Source organism: Megalops cyprinoides, chromosome 9 (assembly GCF_013368585.1).
Source record: "Megalops cyprinoides isolate fMegCyp1 chromosome 9, fMegCyp1.pri, whole genome shotgun sequence".
NCBI classification, from domain to species: Eukaryota; Metazoa; Chordata; class Actinopteri; order Elopiformes; family Megalopidae; genus Megalops; species Megalops cyprinoides.
This window is the reverse complement of record NC_050591.1, coordinates 5,706,236-5,718,628: the sequence shown is the minus strand read 5'-3', so window position 1 is coordinate 5,718,628 and position 12,393 is coordinate 5,706,236. Positions and strand designations below refer to the sequence as shown.

Here is a 12,393-nt window from a genome sequence, read left to right as displayed (position 1 = left end):
GCTTACAGTTTAATACACTCCATCTAACCTGCTGTCTTCCTGTTGCTAGGCGCAGGAATTTTGTGGCATTCTGAAATGGGAATTAATGCAGTTTTGCCCCTGACGGAGAAAAGCAATTTCCACAGTCCCCTCCGTGACGATTAAGTTAATGACAGCTGACCTGAATGGAGCCGGCATGATTGCGTTCTCTGAACTTTCTGTTATCTAACATTGACCTGAATTTAGTTGTGTGTGTTACTGTTTCCTGAGACCCAAAGGGGAACTGTCCTGCCCTTGTGTCTCTGACCCCAGCTTGAGAGAAAGATGTCATATTAGGATGTTTTAACGTGTAATCATCAGCAGAACAGTGTGCATACTGATGATTATTATTATAATTATTATAATTTCTTGGGTAATTCTTAGTCTGTGGTTGGCATTGGCTTGTAGCAACTGTCCTCCAGTCGATGGAGCTCTTCACAGCTATTCTGGAACATGAGTAGAGTCTTTTTAGCTGCAATTAATCAGACACTGTAAATTGAACTCTACTATGTCTGAAAGGGATGTTGAACATAGCCTGCAAGGTGACATTCTAGTGATGTGCTGGCTGCAGACCAGACGGGAGGCCATGTTGGGTTAATGATTCAGGTGGAGCTGAATATCCAGCATTGTCTGAACATTCTGCCTTTGAAATATCCCCCCAAAACGCATCAGGGTTTGTCGCCCTCTAGAAGTTACTCATTGACTGTCGAGACTCAAACAGAGTAACGCGGCCCGCGATCCATCTGCTTCCCAGCATGCACCTCAGCGAGCGAGCAGCACTCCGCCGCTGGAGTCCAAGGCCACGTCCTTCCCAGTGCTCAGCGGTCATGGTAGCATGGAGAGAACGAGGCAGTCCCCCAAGCTGGACCAATGAGCTTGCAGCATGGGGAAGGTCACCTCCCACCAGCCCCGCCCATCCGAAGCCCTCCAGTGCCCCGCCGTCTGGAGGCTTTTCATCCTGATGCACTTTACCCACCAGTCATTTATCTCTGAGAAATTAGAGGATCTCTGGAGAGTTCAAACCGCAGTACACTGGATGCTGTGATCGCACTCGGCATGCACTCCCAGAACCAGCAAAGAGATGGACTCTGCTCTTTTAAATATAGCACACTTTACCGGCATCTCAGGCATAATGGTTTCCATAAATGTAGGCGCTACAGCCCACTACTTAAACAACAAGAACACATTGCTTGGTAGACCCATGAAAGCCTTAGAAATGGTAATGCAGTCATTCAAAGTGGGAAATGTGTACATAACTGATTTCTGTAGCTGGATGTCAAATGATAATTACTGTGCATTGTGTTTATGACTGCCTATCAAATCGGAATAAATTTTCTGTGGGGTCATATTGATACCGTTGGACTACAGAAATTCAGTTAATACTCTAATTCTATTAATAGTATTCTATGAATTAATTATTTCATTGCTTCTCCAAATAAAGACGAGCAGAAGATTATTTATGCGCTTCGACTTGGCCTGTGTCCAGAATTTTATCCATGGGCAAAGCCAAGCAATCCAGCCCTGGTCTGGTTTCCCTGGAAATCTGTCATCTGTGCTGCCGATCTGTAACCACAGAGGAAACACCATGGTAATACCCCGGAATCCATCCCATAATTTGCCTGCCTTTCCTGTGTGTGATAGCATTGCTGAGGTGGCTGGATTGCTGTTTGAGACCACACACATAAACACATTACAGCCGACCCCATTTGACCTGCAAAAAAAAGGGAAACACTTTAAGTTCGACCTTCTTCCCCACAGGATGGCAGGGCCACGAGACTCCTGACATGTTGTCATGTCCTATTACTTCACTTCCTATGAAGGAAGGACCCTACTGCATGGCTTTCCAAATGTGTTCTCATTTGACACCAGTGTCCTGTTTTAAACTCAATGCCATAAAGAAGGCCCATGAATACTAACATTGAGACATATCATTAATTTATTAACCCTTTCACGCGTACAGTCACACTGGTGTGATTAGCCCTTTGGAAATATTTTAGAACTTACATACGAAAGGGTTAATTTTCACCTCAGCAGCGTGGGTTCTTACAGCATTGCGGTTATTATGCTAATGGGAGAGCCCGCCATCCACTTCACTGCCCTGTTTAAATCCCTCTTGAAGACACAGGGGCTTAATGCAGGGATGGAAGGCTACCCTGCAGCTGCTGGAGGAAGCTGTGTCCCTCTGAAAAGGTTCGTTTTCAAAGCGTTTCGTCGCTCGGGGCAGAATGTCAGCGGGCTAGTCCCCTCTGCGTCCCCTGTTGCCTTCTGATGGTTCTCTATTAATAGAGCCGGAGGTGCTTCAGGAGAGCAAAGCTGATCGCTCAATCTCCAGCCCCGCTCCCCAACCGCGCGTCTCGCTGTGTCTGTGCTGAGACCCTTAGTTACTGCTTACCGGGAAACATCGAGCGTGTGGGTCACACCTGCAGAAGCTGGGGTGCTTCCTTTTTCATCTGTTGCATCCACAGAAAGCGCTTCTATTGAGCAGAAGCAGTGTGAGGGTGTACTTATGGAGCAGAGGGTGTTAGTGCTGTGATTGCACTGGAGAAGACGCAGCGGTTAAATATTCATCATGTTTTGAATGTCAGACAGTCAGGCTGAGAAGAGGGAATAGATTAAAAGCCGTTTGAGAACAGTAATCTTGGGCCCTTTGGGGTGTTCAAGGGTAGTGCTGTGATTGGCTCGTTGTCTGAGGAGGGCCCCTGTGGTAAAAGGCGGCTGTCATCTCCCATTGGAGTCTGCCCAACGTGACATGCAAGTGTAAAAAAATTTATATCCTTCACACACCCAAGCACAATGTTTCAGCATTGATCAGAGCTGTGGCATGTTCAGTGTAACACACACACACACACACACTCTCACACCCACAATCTCTCTCTCTCTCTCTCTCTCTCTCTCTCTCTCACACACACACACACACACACACACACACACACACACACACACACACACACACGCATGCACATGCATGCTGTGTGTTTTCCCTGTGCAGGAGCTGTAATGAGGCAGAGTCTGATGTTTTGCTGAGAGCATTCTGCCTGCATAGTGCTGTTGTACCTGCCTTTGTAGCTCATCTCTACCACTCACTCACAGTCTCAGTAATCCTCCTATGTGAGAGGTCAGCACTACTGTATGTGAAGCTGAAGAATGCTGGCAGTTATTTCATGGCTATGAAATGCGTTTTTTAAGCATTCTTGTTTGTGTGTGTATGTCTGCTTGTGTGTGTGTGTGTGTGTGTGTGTGTGTGTGTGTGTGTGTGTGTTTGTCTACATCAGTGGTTCCCTCAGATTATGGTCATTCGCAGTTTTGGGCAGATTATGAGAGCTCAGCCCATGCCCATGTTTGACCCTGTCTGCTCAAGCTTTTTATTTATAAATGTTGTCTATTTGCTGAGGATTTGGGAAGGAGCACCAGATCCTGGTGTTTTTTTCTCAGACTCCAGCATGGCTCACTCCATCCAGTGCAGCTGCATTTCAGCATTTCTCACTGCCGTTGCTCTCTCTGCGCGTGTGTGTGCACATGCGCGTGTGCGTTGTCGTTGCAGTGGGAGTGTCTGTGGACCCTGGTTCTGGTGGTGACCTTCTCCCTGCTCTTGGTCTGGTCCTACTTCTGGTGGGAGGCCCACAACGACTACAATGAGTTCAACTGGTGAGTAAAGAACAAGGAGGGTGGGGGCAAAGGTCATAGGTCAAACAGAACTCAGACAATGTGACCTGGAGCTGGTTCCTTAAGTCAGGTAAAGGAAGTCCCTCTACTGCCCCAAATGATTGTCATTGCACTACTTAAAATAAAATAATTTCTTCTTCCCTAAAGCCAGTCACGTCGTTATAGAGGAGTCTAACATCGCTGATTACAAGCATAATCATAAAGGGGATAAAAGGGAAACAGGATAAAAAAAACCCATGTCAGATCAGAAAGCTGAATGCTGCTTGGATGAAATCTCGTCAGGCAGCACAGACTGGATGAAATAATATGTATTAAATTTAGCACACACAGGTGCGTGCCGTGTTCTGCCTTTCTGCTGGGAGCGCGGTAGCTTGAGGCTCAGTGCGGGGATGTCTGGCGTGTCTGAGTCATTCACAGCTCTGCAGGGCGTCCCTCCATGTCCAGCACTGTTCCACAGAGACCCCGCACACACACTGCCGCGCCTGGACACACCTGGAGGGTTAGGGTCAGGGTTAGCATTAGCATTAGCGTTATGGTCAGGGTGAGGGTTAGATTTAATATTAGGGTTATCTGTAGGGTAAAGGGTTAGCATTAAGGTGAGGGTTAGGGTCAGGCTTAGTGTTAGCATTAGAGTTAGAGTTAGGGTCAGGGTTAGCGTTAGTTTTACGGTTAGGGTTGGCATTAGAGTGAGGGTTAGGGTTAGGGTCAGGGTGTGATGGTCAGGGTTAGGTTTATTATTAGGGTTAGGGTTAGAGTTAGCGGTATGGTTAGTGGTTAATGGTTTGAGAGTAGTGCTCGGGTAGCATTAAAGTAAGGGTTTGGGTCAGGGTTAGGCCTAGAACATGCTATTCAGGCCTGTGTAAACACTTGCAAACATGACAGGGACTCACAACTCAATTACCACTTTAGTTTAATGTTTACATGCATGTAGGGGTCATCCATCCCCAAGCCTGAATCTCTGTTTGAGGTAGAAAAAGGCAATAAATTCCCTTAAGTCCATGCACATTGAAGTAGAGGGACATGCTGGTATAATTTACCCTGTCTGCTCAAGGTCATCCTCTCCCTCTCTGTCTCTCTCTCTCTCTCTCCCCCTCTATCTCCTCCTTCTCTAGCTTTACCCCCCCCCCCCCAGGCTTTCACTCTCTATCTCTCCCCTCTGAGCCCTCCCTCCCCTCCCTTGTCTTTCACACTTTTTCTCCTATGCTCAAGGAAGTGTCCTACAATGGAGCAGTATTTTTCTGAATAGAGGCCCTAATTGATGGTGACCTCTGTGAGAGGCTGATAAGGGACAGTAATGTGTGGGAGCTGTGGCAGTGAGCGCAGGTAGCCTGCAAGACTGCTGCGTACTCCTGCTGGCCTCTCCCACACACCAGCCTGCCCCAGTGATAACGAGGAAGCAGAGCGATCTGTCCACATGGGTTACATCATTAATTACATAACGCAGACAGGTACTGTGAGACAGCGGCTCAGGAGGCAGACCCACAGTGGGCTGCCCGTTCAAATCCTGAACAGGGCACCGCTGCTGTGCCCCTGGGCGCACAGCTCCGCTTGAATGGCCTCAGGAAATATTCAGTTAGGTAGATGAGTAATACGTGGAATGTGGAGGAGGTCTGCTTTGCAAGTTGGAATGGCTGGCGTACTCACCTGGTGCCGCTGTGTGCTGCGTTACCGAGTGACTCAGAGACCGTCCCACCGGTGCACTGCGCCTTATGTAACTCCTCTCTGTCCCTCCAGGTTCCGGTATAACCGATCGGGCGAGTGGAGCGACGGGACGGTGCCGATCCTGGCGAGCACGGCCGTGGGCTTTGCCTACATCACCCTGCTAATGGTGAGGCAGCCGCTCACCGGACGAACACGCTGCACGATGTTACCGCGGTAAAACAGTGCCTGCCCCGGGTGCAAACATGTCGGGGGGAGTTTGTAACGGAGGAGTTCAGGGAAACAGATGGTGACGTGTTGTTGTCATGGGCTATTTATAAAGAGCTCCTTTTTAAAGGCGCCTGGATGAGTTCTAAGGGAAAACAAAAAGTCAGGGAAAGCATTTGGCTGGACCTGTCATGCATGTACTGTGCTTTTATAACAGGCCTTTAACATGGGTTATGTTCCTGGTGTGGCCACTGATTACCTTTCCTGGGGTGCAGTTTCCAACACCTCTTGACTTGAAATTAATATAAGCTCTGATTAGCTACACATGTTAAATGATAACAGTAAACTGGATGACCGCTGTTTTCAGGGAACAGCCAAACATCCCTTTAAGCTAAGATCCAAACTTTTGCATTCGCACAGATGGGCTTTTATTACTTTAATGCTGACCTTTCCATAAACTTTTATTTCCATTGTGTTCCAGATTTTAGCTCTGGGACACATCGCTGTGGGACAGCAGCTCAATCTGCACTGGCTTCACAAGGTATCCCTCTGTACTTTTGCACGGTAGCAGCTTTCATAGGATCTGACTGGCCTACAAAAATCTGACTTACCTGCATAAAAGAAAACAGCCCTGTTGCCACCCACCCCCAGGGGGAAGCGCGAGTGCAACCGAAGGGGGGTTAAAGGTTTTGGTAAATGATTCATGATAATGGGTTCATGTTAAGTGGTGTAGAATGCTGTTCTTGTGTCCACAGATCGGTGTGACCGCAGCTCTGCTGACCACGCTTATTGGGGTCATATCTGTCAACCAAACCTGGGGCGGGGAGTGGGACATCGTCCCCATCTCTCTGCAGGTCAGCAGAAGAATGCCACTCCGCTAACACTGCCCTGATATCACTACAATATCCCAGCAATGTTTGCATGCAACTACAGCATCAGAGCAACATCATTATATGCATACCACAACAATATTCTAAGATGATAACACATTCAATATACAGTATTACAGAAATCTTAAATGCACAGTAAGTTAGAGATGCCATACGCTGCTCATGTCTGGTTTTGGAGGACTTCCAGTTAAGTGGGTCTCAATTCTCTTTAAACCACTTTCAGGACATGTGAGGGAAGCTAAGTTAGTTAAATCAAGACAATGATTAGTAGTACTGGTTGTTTGACCCTGCCTGGACACTGCTGCCCTCTTGCCCCATCTGTCTGTGAGCATGCACACCAGGTGGAGTCTCTCATGTGTTTAAAATGTGTAAAGCGCACTGCTCCAGTGTGAGCAAGATTGAACTGGGGTGTGTTGAAGCTGAAGACCTCTGTCTGTCTCCAGGCTACAGGTCCCTTCCTGCACATCGGTGCTGTGGTGGCTGTCACTGCACTGGCCTGGCTGGTCGCCGGGCAGGTCGCTCGCGCCGAGAAAACAAGTAAGTCTCTTTACCACCCCCTGGTGGGTGAAGTGGTCACACTTCAGTGGCCTTGCAGGTGGATTGTCCATGCTGCACTCAAATTGTCAGTTCAGTCCCCAGCTGAGTGGTAGCAAAGACTTTCACACAGATACCTGCTGTCTCTGCCTGCCACTCATCCTGTCCCCTTCTTGCCTGTCTCTGCTCCTGCTCTGTCCCTGAGCACGACTCTGCATGGTATTATGCTATTGATGGGCAGACACATGGAACTGTGGCTTCAATTTACACACAAGAGATTCAGGTTAAGTACGTTTGTACCCTTTTTGTGGAATTGAACCTGTGACCTTCTGGGACAGCCTCCTGCTACATGCCTCTTAGCCACCATGCCCCACTGTCACTCCCTCCAGGGGCAACTGTGGAAGAGGCAGACTTGTTTGAAAGCTCTGCCTGGAAATTTTTCATTGTACCTCTGTGTTGGCTGGCCACAGGGAATGTTTGGAGGGGGCTTTTAAGGTGTTGTGAACACCAGCCCTGTGTTGCAGAGCTGACAGGAAAGCTGTTCCAGAAAGCCAAAGAAAGTCCTGAGAGCTGGCCCAGAAAGCCAATGAGGTTCCTGAGAGCAGAGGTCAGGGTGTTGTCTGTGAAAGGAGTCCTGATGCATTCTAATTTGGCTCCAGCACGGACCTTGAAAGATCTCAGGGTCAGACAGGGTGTCATTACTAAAGGGGACGCAGTGCTGGACTAGTGGCTGGAATCCTTGCTGAATCAAAGGGGTGAACCCTAACCAACTCCTGAGACACACAGACAGACACACACACACGCACGCGCACACACACACGATCTTACTTGATATTCAGTGCAGTCAGTGCCTGTATACCACAGACCTAATGCTGAACGTCAGCAGTTACCCATCTCTTTCCTAAAAGAAGTACAGGTAGAAAGTGCACTGAGTGCTCATGAGCTATATCCAGTTAAGGCTGTCAGTATAACCCAGGCCATGATGGAACACAGGACACATTGGTAACACAACTGGCTCACTGTCACATTCTTAATTTACTTAGCAAACATCCTCATCCAGAGGGGTTATTTCTATTTGCTGCTTATTTTACTGAAGCTAAACTAAAAGTAAAGCTGCTGAAGCATACGCTGCCAGGCTTTGAACCTGCAGTGCTTTGGGTCTCAGTCTGGTTCCCTGACTGCTGTGGTGCTCCCTCTCCACAGGCTTCCAGCTGGTTCTGCTGCTGGTTTACCTGAGTGTCCTGCTGGGACTCTACCTGCTGCCTCTCGCCATCACCTCTCCCTGCCTCATGGACCCCAGAAGCCTCAAACCACGGCCGACTGTCATTGGCCATCGGGGAGCGCCAATGGTGAGTCAGCTGACCGAACCAGCCAATGACAGGACAGCTCTACTGGCTGAGCACCCACAGAACACATTATCCCTGTTTATCGCCAGGGAGTTCCAGTCAGTATTTCAGGTCGAGAAACTAAAGCCTTTGGTTTAGCGGTGCAGGAACAGAACATTCCATGGAACGCCTACAGACTCCAGAGCATTTCTTTCACAATAACATGTCTGTAAACGATGCGCTGCTGATTGCACACGCTCCAGAGATCATTCAGACCTCAGGTCCTCAGTCACCCCAATGTCTCTGCTGCTGCTAACCAGAGCTGCTGACATGCGTTGGAGGCTCTGTGTGCTCTGAGTCGAGGAAAACAGGAAGTGAACACGCAAAGGAGCCTTTGCACATGCTCAGTAGTAGGGATATGGAAAATGAATGAATGAGACCAAACAGTAACATCAGTATATTATTATACCAACATACTACAATATGTTATATATACCATTTCATTTATTTAAATGTACTATTTTATAATTATTAGCACAACATAAAACTGTAAAGTTATTTTTCAGTAGCTGGTTAAATCTGTTCCTTCCTTCCTTTGACATAATGGCATTTTTATGCTTCTGCAGTTTGTGAAATAATTTAATTTGTGATGTGCTTCACAATTGAATGAAATGTTTATTGGTCAATTCCATGCCATTACTGCACAACATTAATTTATGCGTTACAATCCGATTTGGTGTGATTACCCATTTATTAATGCCTGTATTCAGTTTCTTTTCATATTTAATGTGCAATGCCAAAAATATGCATTTCCGGTTTCAGAGTTCTGTGGCCATCTCACTCAGTTGATTAGCTTGTCTGAGTCTCAGCCACAGGCAAAATATGATCTGGTTAAATCTGCTTTGCAGCAGCCCTGAACATGCAGAGGTATTTATATTCATATGTTGTGTAACTTGCAATATGTCTGCATTATGTTATTCTCTGTTTGTTTGAGATGGAACAGTTGGGCTTGTTTTCTCCGCCAGCTATAAATAACGTCAGTTGAGGAGTTTGCATGTTAGAGCAGTTTCAGCGTGGGAAGACGCTGTAGCTGCAGTATACCTGCTAATTTAAAGGAGTGTTTTGCCCAAATGAGCACTCACAAATGCACACACACGCATACACAAACACATGCACACACACGCACACACAAACACATGCACACACACGCACACACATGCACATGCACACACACATACACACACAAACACATGCACATGCACACACACATACACACATGCACACATGCACACACACGCACACACAAACACATGCACACACACGCACACACAAACACATGCACATGCACACACACATACACACACAAACACATGCACATGCATACACATGCGCACACACATGCATGTACGCAAACACTTGTGCATGCACACACACACGCGCATGCACACATGCACACGCAAACACACACGCATATGGCTCAGAAACGGTCTGTGAGTTCTGCGGGGTCACAAAGAGCCTGACTTTGAGAATGTGTCTTCACTGAGCAGACGAGGAAAGTATAGACAGGTAAGGCTTAGGCGGGTAGGTAGCAGACAGATAAGGAGCAGAGAGTTAAGATACAGACAGGTAAGCAGCACACAGGTAAGATGTAGACAGGTGAGGAGCAGGCAGGTAGAGTGCAGACAGATAAGACTTACAGGTTAGATGCAGACAGATAATCAAACGCTGTGCTAGACAGTCATGTCCCTGTTCTTATCCCCCAGTTGGCCCCAGAGAATACCCTCATGTCCTTCCACAAAGCCCTGCAGCACAAGGCCAGCGGGCTGGAGGCGGACGTGACCGTGAGGTAAGTGTCCCACACCACTTCCCTAGCCCGCAGGTCACAGGTCACAGGTCAAAGGTCGCACAGGTTCCACTCAAGGTCAAGGAGTAGGCTTTACAGTTTACAGAGCACAGTAGAGTCAGAGTGTGAGTCAGAGTGTGACTTTAAGAGAAGGCAGACACTTTTAAATATGAGGACTGACAGGGCAAGCTTTTTATTGGGAGCGCTGGTGTCTGACATTGTTCCATTAACTAAATGGACTAGATGAGTTACTGCAGGTGCTTTTGTGTTTATGGGTTCTATAAGATGTCTACGTGCATAAGGTGTGTGTGTGTGTGTGCTTGTATGCCTGTCAGTTTGTGTGTTTATAGCATATATGTGTATATGTGTATGTGTGGATGGTTACGTGTGTGTGCATGCATGCATGCATGTGTTTTTGCGTGTGCGTACATCTGTTTGCACGTGTGTGGTTCAGTGGGAGTGTGCGCTGTACATTGGGAGTGTGTGAGGGGTTCGGTGAGAGGGTATGTGTGCAGTTCAGAAGGGGGTTTGCGTGGTGTTCAGGTAGAGCGTTTGCAATTCAGGAAGGGGTGTGTGTGCAGTTTAGTGGGAGTGTGTGTGTGGCTCAGGAGGGGGTGGATCAGGTGCATGTGTGAAGCTCGGTGGCAGGGTGTGTGTGTGATTCACTTGGCACGTATGTGCGGTTCATTGAGTGTGTGTGTGTGATTCACTGAGAGTGTGTGCGGTTCAGTGGGAGTGTGTGTGTGTGTGTGTGTGTGTGTGTGTGTGTATGTGCGCGCGGGGCTCAGTGACAGTGTGTGTGCAGCTCAGTGGGAGTGTGTGTGTGTGCGGATCAGTGGGAGTGTGTGTGTGTGTGTGTGTGTGTGCAGATCAGCGGGAGTGTGAGAGTGTGTGTTCAGTTCAGTGAAAGTGTGTGTGTGGCTTAGTGGGAGTGTGTGTGCGGTTCAGTGGGAGTGTGTATGTGGCTCAGTGGGAGTGTGTGTGCGGTTCAGTGAGAGTGTGTGTGCGGCTTAGTGGGAGTGTGTGTGCGGCTCAGTGAGAGTGTGTGTGCGGCTCAGTGGGAGTGTGTGTGCGGCTCAGTGGGAGTGTGTGTGCGGCTCAGTGGGAGTGTGTGTGCGGCTCAGTGAGAGTGTGTGTGCGGCTCAGTGAGAGTGTGTGTGCGGCTCAGTGGGAGTGTGTGTGCGGCTCAGTGGGAGTGTGTGTGCGGCTCAGTGGGAGTGTGTGTGCGGCTCAGTGGGAGTGTGTGTGCATATAGCTGGTATAACTGCGGTCTGAGGCCATCGTTTCCTGTCTCTGCTGTAACAGGATTAATGGCTGCTGACAGCAGGGCTTCTTCTGGGAAGCACTCAGTAATTAAACGTGATGACAAACAGGGCAGGGCCGGGGGCAGTGGGAGGCTACGGCTCCCCACAGCAGGGCTCCGCTGACGGCTCCTCAGCTTACATATCCACGACCTCATTACGGGCCTCACTCCAGGTCTCAACCAGGTGCTCAGTTACCTACATTCATATGAGCCGCAATGGAGGACTGTGCAGTGCAGTTTCCTACCCTCTCTGTTCATCCTTGTATAAAATAACCAGGGATCCCCAGAGGGCTCTGCCAATGTTTCCCCGACACACCACTGTGTGCTGTTGATATTGTAGTGTGTATCAGTGTCACAGCTGCTTTAGGATGGGTGCTTGAATGGCAGAACAAAAGCATGCTGGGATTGAGAGATTATAGCGGTGTACCAGGTGGTAAAGTAACCCGCTGTCCTGCCCCCCCAGCCTGGATGGAGTGCCATTTTTAATGCACGACCGCACGCTGCGAAGGACCACAGACGCCGCCACCGTCTTTCCCGACCGGCAGTTTGATGATGCCTCCATGTTCAACTGGACCGACCTACGTGCCCTAAATGCCGGGCGGTGGTTTCTCACGGTAACATCCCATCCCCCCTAAATCTGATCCCAATCCCAATCTCAGTACCAATGCCAAATCCATCCCTAACTCCAACCCATCTGGCCCTGACTCTAAATCTAACCTTTAGCCTAAAACCCCATCCTATAGTTTAGAGCAGTGTTTCTCAACCCTCTCCTGGAGTACCCCCTGCCCTGCATGTTTTAGATCTCTCCCTGCTCCAACACAGCTGATTCAGATGATCAGTTTGTTATTAAGCAGCTTCAGGAGTTCATAACGAGTTGATCATTTGAATCAGCTGTGTTGGGGCAGGGAGAGATCTAAAACATGCAGGGCAGGGGGTCCTCCAGGAGAGGGT

The 12,393-nt window shown here is 48.5% G+C and overlaps 1 protein-coding gene across 3 annotated transcripts in view; it reads left to right on the top strand.

The window, feature by feature from the left end:
- The window catches only part of gdpd5b (glycerophosphodiester phosphodiesterase domain containing 5b), a 54,764-nt gene that overhangs the window by 33,167 nt on the left and 9,204 nt on the right, over positions 1-12,393 (top strand). For all 3 annotated transcript variants that reach the window (XM_036536342.1, XM_036536343.1, XM_036536345.1), the window contains exons 4-11: positions 3,560-3,663; positions 5,416-5,509; positions 6,029-6,088; positions 6,303-6,401; positions 6,881-6,974; positions 8,175-8,320; positions 10,060-10,142; positions 11,906-12,056. In XM_036536342.1, the coding sequence (XP_036392235.1) occupies positions 3,560-3,663; positions 5,416-5,509; positions 6,029-6,088; positions 6,303-6,401; positions 6,881-6,974; positions 8,175-8,320; positions 10,060-10,142; positions 11,906-12,056 (831 nt within the window). The remainder of the gene's footprint in view (positions 1-3,559; positions 3,664-5,415; positions 5,510-6,028; positions 6,089-6,302; positions 6,402-6,880; positions 6,975-8,174; positions 8,321-10,059; positions 10,143-11,905; positions 12,057-12,393) is intronic.